Source organism: Cyprinodon tularosa, unplaced genomic scaffold, assembly GCF_016077235.1.
Source record: "Cyprinodon tularosa strain WSP-4 unplaced genomic scaffold, ASM1607723v1 ctg199, whole genome shotgun sequence".
Lineage (NCBI taxonomy): Eukaryota > Metazoa > Chordata > Actinopteri > Cyprinodontiformes > Cyprinodontidae > Cyprinodon > Cyprinodon tularosa.
This window is the reverse complement of record NW_024038729.1, coordinates 431,178-444,265: the sequence shown is the minus strand read 5'-3', so window position 1 is coordinate 444,265 and position 13,088 is coordinate 431,178. Positions and strand designations below refer to the sequence as shown.

Here is a 13,088-nt window from a genome sequence, read left to right as displayed (position 1 = left end):
TTTACTCAGCATGATTTTTTGAAGCGTTGGCAAAGTTTTCATAGCCAGAGGGCTTTTTTATTTCTTTTCCTGAGGCAAATTCTCAGCTTGTGTAAATTTCCACCTCGGTAAATATTTTTCCAGTGAGTTTGTCTGGACCGATAGAGACTCATGAAACTGACTTGTGACATACAGGTATACTATATGTTTTTATGTCCCTATTTTATGATTTTCTTTAGCAACATTAGCAGATATACGATAGGATATGATGTAATGGGATTTCGATGGAAGGATGGATGAGCAAAGAAAGCATGGATGGGTAAATAACTAACAGCAGACAAACTAAAGGAAGGAACACTAACTCCAGATTTTTAGACTGAGGAGGTCTGAACCAGCTACAGGACAAATATCAATTAATTTCTTTGTAAGAAAAAAAACAATATTTAGCAATAAAGCAATATTTAGTTTATTAGTTTTGTCAATGCAAAGGCACATGACTCAGCATGATTCTGACAGTGAAATGAAGTGATTGTGAGGATAATGGTAGTGGGAACACTGGTAGATAAGCCCACCTAAACAGCTATCATAACGACACGTTTTAATAACGCTGACCTGACGTCCTCCAATAGACTGATTTCTTATGTATATGTGCAAATTAAAAACACCATTTTGGCAGCCACTACATCCAATAAAAGACAACATTTTTGTTAGATTAACAGCCTGTTACACTGAAATGGACTTGTATGAACCCTACTGCCATCTTAGGCATTTAAAACTGACCAGAGGTGTCTAATAAACCCCCCCCCCATAGACATGTAGTGATGATGGATGTAAAGAAATCATGCCCGACTTTGTAATATTGCTGCCAGGGTCAACGCTTTCATTCAGACATAGGGATTAAAACTTGGCCAAACTAACTGAGGCTCAGGTCGAGGTAAAGAATGCATCTTTGAAGAAACCTTTGACCCAAAATAAGGTATGATGACCTAGCCTCGTGAGACCAGCCTGATCTCGCGAGCTTTCAAGGTTTCACTCGCAAATCAGTGTGGAGACTCTCCGTTAAAGAAAATTTGGAGCCGTTCACCAAACAAACATCCAATCACCGTTGGCTTTGAGGCTGGTTGAGGTGTGACGCAACGAGAAGCGCGACAGTTCAGTCTAAAGAACATGGCGGCTTCAGCCGATGAAACTAGCGTTAGCGTGACTATCTAGCAAGTTTATCGGAATTACAGAGTATTTCTTCACTGAAAGAAGAGCAAAACACTGCTCTGGAGGCTTTTCTCAGAGGAAAAGATGTTTTTGCTCTTCTCCCGACTGGTTTCTGCAAGAGTAGCCTGGCTTGTGGTTGTGTTTTCGTCGTCGCTCTGTTAGACAGCATATGCTCGTTGATCTGATTGGTTTATTTGGCCCGTCTATCACCAACATAGGCCAATCAGCTAACCAGTATTTTCGCCCCTTCCCAAATTTATGGTGACCCAACCCCAGCAGAAAATAAGACAAGCTACCTGGACATTGCTGCCAGAGCTCCTGCAGAAGGAAAGTGAGAATAGATTATCTTAAGCCGGGCATAAACTGTACGATTTTGGTTCTCCAGTCATGCGAAGTTTTTTTGATCGGACTGACTTCCAGCCTAAACGTGCGTCATGTATTGTACGGGGGTAACGAGGGGTGGTCAGCCTCTCACGACAATCTCCAAATGAGGAATCGTAAGGTCCGGAGACAATCAAACATGTTTGAAATTCAGTCGATCGCCATAAGGTCGCATTAGAGCGTCGGGCCACACAGTGTCAGAGCATGCATCGTGAGCTGTGAAATTTTTTTTTTAATGGCACTAGTTGCTCATTTTTCTGACAGTAGGCTGACAGGTACGGGGGTATGAGAGAACAAGCGGCAAAGGACCACAGGTCGGTGTCGAACCCGGGTTGGACGCTTGAAGGACTGAGGCCTCTGTACATGGGTCGTGCGCTAACCACCGCGCCACCTGCGGTTTCGTCGTACAGTTTGAGCTGTAGCTGCGTACAACGATTAACCTTTAGAATAGATGGTTACAGAAGTTAGCATTAAAATCTACACTGGTTGCACGTTAATGGTGCACATTAGTAACCACCCACTCCAGCAACAAAACCGAGATTAGCCCCCTCGCAACGCACAGGCTTACTGAACATAAAGAACCCTCCATGGTTCATCAGAACGTTAACAATAAGAGGCTGGGTCTGAACAGAGGAAATTCATTCAGGGTGAAATAATTCAACTCTTGTTGATTTTAGTGTTTTGCTTTGTTTATGATGCATGCCTGCTTGAGTGCGAAAAGATACAGGGCCTTATCCTGCAAATATATTCTGCAAAGTTGACAACATCTGAAGGGCCACTTTTCCTTCAACATGACCCATTTCAGACACACACAATAAGGACTAAACATAATTGAAAATTACAAATTGTCTAGGATATTGGTGCAAAGACAAGATTTCACTCAGCAACAAACACTGTTCACTGTATGTTGGATTAGATTTCACTCATGACAGACCTGCTGACTCCTCACAGAGATTGATAGTGGTGCTAAAGAGACAGAGTCGTTCACATCTCTTCACTTCGCCTCATAAAAAAACAACAAACAGTTATGTTGCAGTTATTGACTTGGCTGCACAAGCAGAGAAAGATTAACGAGGCAAAGTAGGTAAATAAGGTAAAGAAGACTCCATCGAGGCAGAATATTTAAACTAAAACCAGCCACAGTCTAATAGTCATGTTTAAACATTTGCGTAACAGAGCTCATTCTCTCATTACAGCTTTCCAAAAACAAACCTGACACTGAGCCAATTAGTATGCTAATGAATCTACTAGCCTAGTACTGCTTGCTTCTTCTTAGCCAACATTATCTACACAAAGAAAAATCAAGCGGTCTGCTTTGTCATGGTGTCTGATCCTGTGAATGAGTGCGGAACAGCAAGTCATTGATGATTTAAGCCGGTGTGGCAGAAAAGCACGACGTGGCCGCTCCTTTATCTCGACGGAGGGAACCACCGAGCACATGACTCAGTGAAAGAGCCAGCGTCCAAATGCGTTCCTCCCACACGCTCCGGCATAATGAAGGATGGGTCTCTATGGCATTATCCAGATGCTCCTGCCCCAGCAGGAAACGGGATACAGTACTGTGTGTGTGTCGTGAAATGCCTTCATAGGAGACATGTAAAAATCGAAGCAAAGGATCGGCAGGAGGCAGCTGTTCTGTGTCTGTCACGAAGAGAAAAAGCAACCAATAAGAGGGAAACATGAGGGTTGGGAGGGGGCACTGATGACAGTCTGGCTCTTGATCGTTCGTTCAGCTAAAAATGAGCAGTACAAACAACATAAAGCAGGTGGTGGAGCTCCAACAACCAAGCAGGCAACACAGCTGGACTTTTTCCAGCATAGCAGACAGGAAAGTAATTAAAACGTGCATCTAATCATAGAATATCAATGTGGTACACTCTAATATCTAACATAAGCCTATTCTAATCATCTCAGCAATCCGCTCTTTAAAGAAAGGGCTTTAAATGTGTCCAAATCTCAATAGCTTTAGATCTACAGTGAAGCTGTGGCATTTTATCAGCTCCAAACAAAGAGACAACCTCCCAGGCCAACAGAGGCAGACAATTTAATTTCTAATTTTGCCACATGAGCCTTTTGAATCACGACTTACCTTGGCCTTGACGAGCCTCTTGGCCGTCTTGATCTTGGCTTCACAGAAAGCCCCTCTGTACTTGGCGCTCACATCCGTCCCAACAGTCAGGTAGGGGGGCTCCTCTAGAGTCTATGGAAATGAAAACGAACGTAGTTAAAAATAAAAACTGCTGAAGAATGTATCACTTACTGAAACATGCTGGTGTGTTACATAGAGTATGTCGGCATTGTAAAAGCACATCAAAATCAGTGATTCATCCATGGAAAATATATACCATCTGCTGTGGGTACTGGAAAACAAGCCTCAGAGGACGCAAACAAGAAGATCATTTCACTCTGACTTTCATTATTACAGAGATCAGTCTGCTGAAAACAAGCAGAACCATCTTTGTGGTGTTGTTGGATGTTTTTCAAACCTTTTCCCCTCCAATCAGGGGTTGGTTTGGAGAGAGCAGGGTGCACAAGAAAAATGTGTTGCATGTGTGAATGGAAGAAGGGGATGTTAATGGTTCATGAAATGTGGCTAGGATTTCTTCAAGAGGTTTTTACTGCCACAAAATCTAAGGAAAGCAGCATCAACAGTGATATTAAGCAAGAGCTCTAGTCTCAGGATACAGTGAGCTTTTTTAAGAGCTTAAAAAAGGCTACAAATTTTATTTATTATTTCTATGGTTCTATGGTTTAAAGTCAGACCGCACACAATTCTTCGCAACTACGCCTGCCCAGCTTTGACCGGGACAGAACCCTGTTCTTTTTTGGCTGGACCCATGCAGGAATGTCAAAAGTCTGACAGGAAAATAGAGCCAGTGGTGAATAAAACATCCTTTATGGTGGGAAAACAAAAAAATGTCTACCATAAATAAAGTCAACCAGCTAGATTTGCCCTCTTTAGATGCACATATTGTATATATAGCAAGTGGGCCGACTAAAGATAAGCAATCAATAAAACATTTGAAAAAACTGGGTAATTTAACCATGATAGGAGGTGAGGATTACAGAAAACAGACCAAGTAAATTAGCAATCCTCTGAGTTTCAAAAAAACTAGATAGGGAAAAGGAATGCCAATGAGAAGATGTGAGATACATGAGACTTTCTGCACTCCCTTTAAAAGAAATGAAATACACAGAAAGGGGTGCTAGATATCTTCCTCACTAAAGGGAGTCACAGCAATGTGACATCAGATGTCTTTACAGTTTTTTTCCATTTAAAGCATAATTACTCATAGAAACTACAGTTAGCAGAAGTCAACTGACCGGCCTCTTCTTAGGCGTGACCGGTCCAGTTTGTGTGATTGCTATGAAATAATGTGACAGCTGTCTTGTTGAAACTACAACTTATAACCACAGTTAGAAAAATAAAGCTGGTGAAATACAAGCCATGTGTTCAACCAAAATGAAAAAAAATTGATGTATGAAAAATTTGATTTTTTTAAGATTTATCTCTGAAAAAAAAAAGTACAACAAAAGTACAAAATGGGTTCTGATTTTCAAAAAACAAATATTTGTTTCTTATTTCATAATAACAGACGTCAAAAACTGATTGAAGCCCTCAAATGAGCAAATGAAAATTCTTTAATAGCATTGCGCAACCCCTTCTATAAATGCTGATTGGGTTTTTCCATGTTTTCCATGATTTCAAAGTTTTGAAATCTCAGAGGTGCTCAGTTTTGGTTACGTTACATTAAATACAAGCAAGAAGCCTACTTTCTTACTCTTTCATTTTAGGTTTGGGTTCTCGCCAACATATTTCAGCGTGAAGGAGCGCTACCATGAAATGTGTTACCGCTAAGCTGAAATGTGTTACCGCTACGCTGAAACGTGTTACCGCTACGCTGAAACGTGTTACCGCTAGGGCTGGGCGATAATTCAATAACGATATATATATCGATCGATAGATGTGTGGTGCAATAGAAAAAAATAGGCTCGATAAAAGTTCGATAAAAAAAACGCAGTTTTCCTTCCTTCTCATTGTAGCCTAGCATGTAGGTTTATGCTAGTCACCACTTCCTCCCAACCAATCACAATCGCGGACCCAGGCACTCCGTCACAAAGCGCCGCCCTCTCAAACCACAACACAGAGCACATGAAGATGTCGCAGCAAGGAGAGGTGGAGGAAATTGTTCCAAAGAAGGGTTTTTGTAGTTCGCCAGTTTGGAAGTATTTCGGTCATGGCAAGTCGGACCAAAAACAAACCACAGTCATCTGGAAAATGTGTAGGGAACCAGTGAAAACCAAGTCTGATAACACAACCAACTTTTTTATTTTTTATCATCTCAGCCGCTCACAGCCGCAGGAGTACGAGCTGTGTAGGCCCCGACGCGGCTCTCCTCCGAGGAATCTTCGGGAAAATATATATATATATATATATATATATATATATATATATATATATATATATATTCAGTTCTGGGCAGTTTCCCACGTAGTTCTAACAATTGAGAGAAAAATGCTGAGGGGCCAGAAACTTCAAAGTAATAACTCAGGTTAAAGCAGGAAACTAAGCTGAACCTGGTTCAGCTTAGAAGAATGGGGGCAGCGGTGGTGGGGGGGATCCATTTATTTTGATCACTTTAGTTTATTCTTTGTCAGTATTTAATAACATAACTCAGGTCTCTTAAGTTATTTTTCTTTAAAACAATTCTGTTATGGTTAAAAAAGTTGGTTAAATAAATATTTAATTGGAAGTCTGTGTTTGTGTTATTTATTAAAATTAAATCTTTTAGCAATATCATAAAATGTCCAGGCAGAGCTGCACATAAAATATGGTTTAAAATCTTTTCAATAATTATCGATATCGATCAATATGCATTTTTTTTTAATCGATAAGTTTTTTTTCTATATCGCCCAGCCCTAGTTACCGCTACGCTGAAATGTAGCGGCAACACGCTGAAATGTTTTAACGCTATGCTGAAACGCTGAAATGGGTTACCGCTGCGCAGAAAAGGGTTACCGCTAGGCTGAAACGTGTTACCGCTAGGCTGAAACGTGTTACCGCTAGGCTGAAACGTGTTACCGCTACGCTGAAACGTGTTACCGCTACGCTGAAACGTGTAACCGCTACGCTGAAATGGGTTACCGCTGCGCAGAAAAGGGTTACCGCTGCGCAGAAAAGGGTTACCGCTAGGCTGAAACGTGTTACCGCTAGGCTGAAACGTGTTACCGCTACGCTGAAACGTGTTACCGCTACGCTGAAACGTGTAACCGCTACGCTGAAATGTTTTACCGCTACGCTGAAACGGGTTACCGCTGCGCAGAAAAGGGTTACCGCTGCGCAGAAATATGTTACCGCTGCGCAGAAATGTTTTACCGCTACGCTGAAACGCTGAAATGGGTTACCGCTGCGCAGAAAAGGGTTACCGCTGCGCAGAAAAGGGTTACCGCTGCGCAGAAAAGGGTTACCGCTGCGCAGAAAAGGGTTACCGCTAGGCTGAAACGTGTTACCGCTAGGCTGAAACGTGTTACCGCTAGGCTGAAACGTGTTACCGCTACGCTGAAACGTGTTACCGCTACGCTGAAACGTGTAACCGCTACGCTGAAATGTTTTACCGCTACGCTGAAACGGGTTACCGCTGCGCAGAAAAGGGTTATCGCTGCGCAGAAATGTGTTACCGCTGCACAGAAATGTTTTACCGCTACGCTGAAATGTGTTACCGCTATGCTGAAATGTGTTACCGCTATGCTGAAATGTAGCGGCAACACGCTGAAATGTTTTACCGCTACGCTGAAACGCTGAAATGGGTTACCACTGCGCAGAAATGTGTTACCGCTGCGCAGAAATGTTTTACCGCTACGCTGAAATGTTTAACCGCTACGCTGAAATGTGTTACCGCTAGGCTGAAATGTGTTACCGCTAGGCTGAAATGTGTTACCGCTATGCTGAAATGTAGCGGCAACACGCTGAAATGTTTTACCGCTACGCTGAAACGCTGAAATGGGTTACCACTGCGCAGAAATGTGTTACCGCTACGCTGAAATGTGTTACCGCTGCGCAGAAATGTGTTACTGCTATGCTGAAATGTGTTGCCGTTACGCTGAAATGTGTTGCCGCTACGCTGAAATGTGTTACCACCAATTCACAAATTTATTATGAGCGTATTGGCTCTCTATTGACATCTGGGCTCTCTTTCCCAGGGCTCAGTCCAGCACATTTCTGCAAAAAATGCCAATCACACTAAATTTGTCAAAATTATACAGAAATTAGGCCGATACACTGACTTTTGGCAGAAGCGGTTGTGGAAGCTGAATCGTTAAACAAATTTATCTCGCTGTGAAAAGCTCTGAAAACGTCACCTCGCGCCTTTCAGGCTTCCTCGTTAACTCAACTCAACGAGGGCTCCTAACGATTATTTTTGCAAATCAATTAATCTGACAATTATTTTTCAGATTAACAATCGGATAGCCAAAAATTACTTAAAAGAAGATATTTTTTTTACAAAATTAAACCAACTAAAACTAAAAGCTTTTCACTTGAGGATTTGTGGATAGAGTATATTGACAGAGATTTGTTTTTATTTTTTTTATTAAGTACAAAATGTTTCCATATATATTTTTTCTTTTAACAATTTTGGTATAATTACTGATCTAAGAGGGTTGCTCTGTCAGCTAAAAGCATCTTTTACAGTCTTGATACTCACAATTAATCAAAGTATAAATTAGTTTATGATTATTTCAATAATTAATTAATCATGATTAATCCGATTAATTGTTTCAGCCCTAAACTCAACCGTGGTGCTTGCAGACAGGTGAACACATGCGTTACTGCACTGCCAGTAGACTTAGAGCAAACCTATTATAACAGTAATGGTTGATACATTTAAATATGCAACTATAAATAATTGTTACTTTGTTTGCTTTAAACTAACATATCTCCAAATAAAATGACCAAATAAATTCTTAATGTGAAATCTAGTGTTAATGGTATGCAACAGTGGCTATTATAGGGCTCTTTAAAGATGAAAACAGGACAGAACTCTTTCATCTTCAACAGTGTTGACTTATAGGAAACTATTTAATCACCCTACATTATATTAAAGCAATGATGGATAAGTGGAAACATTTTCTTTCTTATTTAAAAAAGTTAATTAGGCATTACAAAGATTTAAGTCATTATTATAATCAGAGAAAACCCAATTACCATGCTCTCCATAAAATTCCCAACAGCAGTGGTGTCTTATTTACTATAAGCTGAAATAAAAGCTCTAACTGCAGACAAGCTGTGCTCAGTAAATATCTATTTCAAGCCGTTAACAAGACTTAGATGATTTTTTTACTCCATTTTGCATACTTTACAAACAGCAGACTGAATACTTTAACAAGCAGCACATCCCATCATGAAGCTGCAGAAACAAACTCCACCAGTGATTAGCAGCACAAAGAGCAATTAAAAGTGACTAATCACTTACACCAGATGTTGACCCTGTTACGTGTAATTGAGCAGGGAACATACAATTTAGGGACGTAAGCAATTCACATGTGGAGGCTGCTTGCTAGTCAGGATGTTTTTGCTATGAAAGGGTATCCGTCACAACAAACGAGAGTCATGCAATGTTTTTAGCCACCAACTAAGATAATGGGCAGTTTTTTCACAATATGCAGAAGCCTAATGAGCGTGTGCAATATTGCAATATAAACAACTGCTTGGATAAATTATTTGGTAGGCCATAATATTACAAGTCTGCTACATTTCCACTTTTTTTAAGAATAATAAAGCTGACCTGTGGGAAGGCATCCATCTGTCCTAATCCTCTGGTTAAAGGAATAGTACACCCAAAACATGATTAGCCTTCATTTTCTACTCACCCCCATGCTGAACAACACTCTGGAGTACTTTTTTGATATCTCAAATGCATCTGGAGATCTGGGAGGCTTCTTGCTGTCTGCTGACATTCAAATAATGGAGGTCTATGGCGCCCGAGGCAGAAAGGTCCATAAAAGTCCACAAAAAACGTGTCAATATTCCTCCATACTGCTCGTCCAATGTATTCCAAGTGTCCTGAGTGGGTAGCATCCACAATTTACTCGAAACGAAGTCATTTAGAATGTTTTTAGAGCATAAACAGTAGTGTATAGGATTTCCTGAAAGCGCGCGCCTGCGCATTCACGACACTACGGAAGCCGGCAGACCAAACCAGATGAAAGTGCGCAAGAAGCCTCCCAGATCTCCAGATGCATTTGAGATATCAAAAAAGTACTCCAGAGTGTTGTTCAGCATGGGGGTGAGTAGAAAATGAAGGCTAATCATGTTTTGGGTGTACTATTCCTTTAAATAAGCTTACCATCTAGTGGCTCATGTGCCGTTGGGGACACAGGCCAAGAGGGAAATAATTTCCCAATTGCCTATTAAAGCCAAAACAGTAAGGAGAAGTTTCTTTGCGTAGTGTATTCAGCAGCTGATTGCCAACAAATGCCAGTCTACTTTACTGTCATGAAACTCATCTAGGACAGGATCCTAGATGACCAAGGCCCCTCAGCTGCCTGGAGTCCAGGCCTCCCCATACCAACCAGGCTGTAACAGAAGGCACAGATCCACTATGTCTATGCCAGAGCAGTCACTACCCAAGGGAGGCATTCCAGTGTCAGTCGCCCAAGGACTGCCTTGGCTGAAGCACACAAACCCACCAATGAAGCAGAGGCAGCAATGCCCACACCCATTACACCATGATGTGTAATTGTTGGATACCAAACCAATTCAATTCAGGTCGCTACAGAAGATCCTGCCTGCCTACAGCACAACTCCTTGAAAAAAGCAAAAACTTACCAGATTTAATTTCCCTGTGGGAATTTTTTAAAATATATTTTTAAATAAGTTAGATTTTACCCATTTATCCTTGCAGTCATTAAATATTGTTTTTTAAGATGCTAAGAAGTGCAATAAAGGCATTGCATCAAGTTGTTTCCAAATTCACTGTTGTGATGTCATCAAGGAGGCAAAAGGAAGGACATATTAGGACCGTGTACTCGAGCTCTGTGGATCACATAACTTCAGTCAACACAGACAGTGTTAGTGCAGAATTTAGTAACCCTTTTACTGAAAGGAAGTGAGATTGTTAAATTTACTACTGAAAGTTTTGTAGAGTAACTTTGGTGGTTAAGGTTTAGGGAAGCCAGCAGTCACTAGAAGAAGTGGTATCTTCAAATGGTTAATAGATTTTAGTTGGAAATAAAAAAAAAAACTTTTTTAGAGCAATCCCATATTATTTCTTTAAATCTTTAAAAAGGTATAAAATAGTTTCCATTAAATATGTACTCCAACATTTATTCCCTAAAAGATTTATGTTAGGTTACCTCAAACAGGTTTTCATCTGAACGGGAGACGTAAAGACCGATTCATTTTAAGAAATTCCAACCAAGCTGTTAAACAGGGGCGCTAAAGTCAAGCCCTCAAGAGCTTCTATCCTGCAACTTTTTGATGCCCCCATTTTTAACACACCTGAATCAAATGAGTGGCTTGTTATCTTGCCTCTGCTGGGCTAAATGAGGGGATTGAGCCTTTCGATTAAGGTGTGTTGGAGAGGAAATGCATCTAAGGCTACGTTCACACTACAGGCCTTGATGCTTAATTCCAAATTTTTTGTGAAATCTGTTTTTTTTTTTGTGTGTGTGTTGCCGTTCACATTTCCAAATATATGCGACTTGTATGTGACCTCCTGTGTGAACTGCATTCATACAGCTTAAGTGTCTTGCATGCTCAGTAGAGGACGCAATGACGTCACAAGCCAGCGTGCTTCGTGTTTACGGAAGTAAACATGGATGTAGTGCTGGAGCGCATCTAGCGATCTTTACAAACCTTAAAATATCAATCTTTTCAAGATGGTAAAAAAAATACTGCTCTCCGCATTATCGTCCACCATTGGCGTTTGTTTTTCTTGCCGTTTCTGTGTAGCAAGGTGCAAAATAGTGACCTATGTCAGTCACTAATGGCGTTCAGGTCGGATGAATGCGACCTGGCCGTTCAGACACAGGTCGCATTTGAAAAGATCAGATTCGTATCGGATTAAGGACCACGTAGCCAAGTGGCCTGGGTCGCATTGGAAAAAAAATCGGATCTGTGTTGTTCAGACTGCCATGAAAAGATTAGTTACAGGTCGCATATGGGCAAAAAAAAAAAAAAAATCTGATTTGGGCGACTTCAGTGTGATTGTAGCCTAAAAGTTACAGGATGGTAGGTTGAGGACTGGACTTGAGCACCCCAGCTGTAAAAGATGTACCGACAATAATCACTCTAAAATAGCTTTGCTGCTTAATCAAAGCTGGTAACTAGAATATCTATAATACAGTTACAGGAATTGCTCAGTTTCAATCTATAAACTCTCTGATGAATTTCTTTCCAAATCAAAGTTATATATTACTCTAACTTTTGGCCTTTTGTAAAGGTTTGAACCTTACCCATGGTTCTATCAAATAATCTGAAATCTAAACTGTTGAATAGTCTTGGATCTTTAACAGGGGATTATAGAGAAGATATCATGGATTTTAGGAAGGTCGGTCAATTTGAGAAGAGGTAGGGCAAGGGCTCTTGGTGTCAAGAAGGAGCTGCAGGATGACTGTGCTTTGAGGTTGGGTAACAGAGCTGTTAGTCATGGATGGTTTAAAGACTAAAACCACAACACCTTGTTTGGGTTATCCCACTTATTGGGCGATAAAAGTGCTATTTGCATCTGCAAGTTTCTGCAGAGTATCTGACCTTGTCTTGGCAGATGGACCTTGTTGGTTCCTAACATCAAGTCACTCAGCCATAAAGCATGTGAAAAAGCATGGAACGTACCCAAATCTATAGTTTTTCAAAGAATATAAAACAGTATGGTAAAGGACATACACTTATGAAGCATTTTGGGGTTTTTTTCAGTTAAAAGATTAAGTAATCTCAACTGGACTTTTTTTTTACCACGTGTGCAATGATGAAGTCATCTGGATTTAAATTGTCTGATGAGCCAATATTTTACAAAGACTGTTTTCTGAAAATAAAATAAAAAAATCCCCTGGTTGCCCCAGGAATGTAAAACAAAAGCATACTTTGATTTAATGAAAGATAAAACCCAAAACATGAGGGAAGAGGACAAAACAGTTCTAAAAAAAAAAAAACCTCATTAATGATAATAGGGCTGCAACTAATGATTATTTTACTCAATGATATTCTGTAGACAGATTAATACACAATTTAAAGCAGGTGAAGCTAAAATGTAAGCCAGCTGAGGAGTTCTGGATAGAGCATATTGATGAACAAAAGTTTAGTTTTTTTTTATCTCAAATGCCAGTGTTTATATATATATATATATATATATATATATATATATATATTATACAAGTTTGGTAAAATTACTGGTCTGAGTAGGTTGCTGTTTTAGCTAAAGGCATGTTTTAGATTATTTATGCACTACTTACAGATTAAGCGATAAGTAGATAATTATTTTAATAATCGATTAATCAGATTACTTGTTTCAGCCCTAAAT

General features: G+C 40.2%; 1 protein-coding gene across 1 annotated transcript in view; it reads right to left on the bottom strand.

Moving 5' to 3' along the window:
* The window catches only part of arid4b (AT-rich interaction domain 4B), an 87,396-nt gene that overhangs the window by 61,262 nt on the left and 13,046 nt on the right, over positions 1–13,088 (bottom strand). Inside the window, exon 3 of the mRNA XM_038284145.1 lies at positions 3,659–3,769. Within this exon, the coding sequence (XP_038140073.1) occupies positions 3,659–3,769 (111 nt within the window). The remainder of the gene's footprint in view (positions 1–3,658; positions 3,770–13,088) is intronic.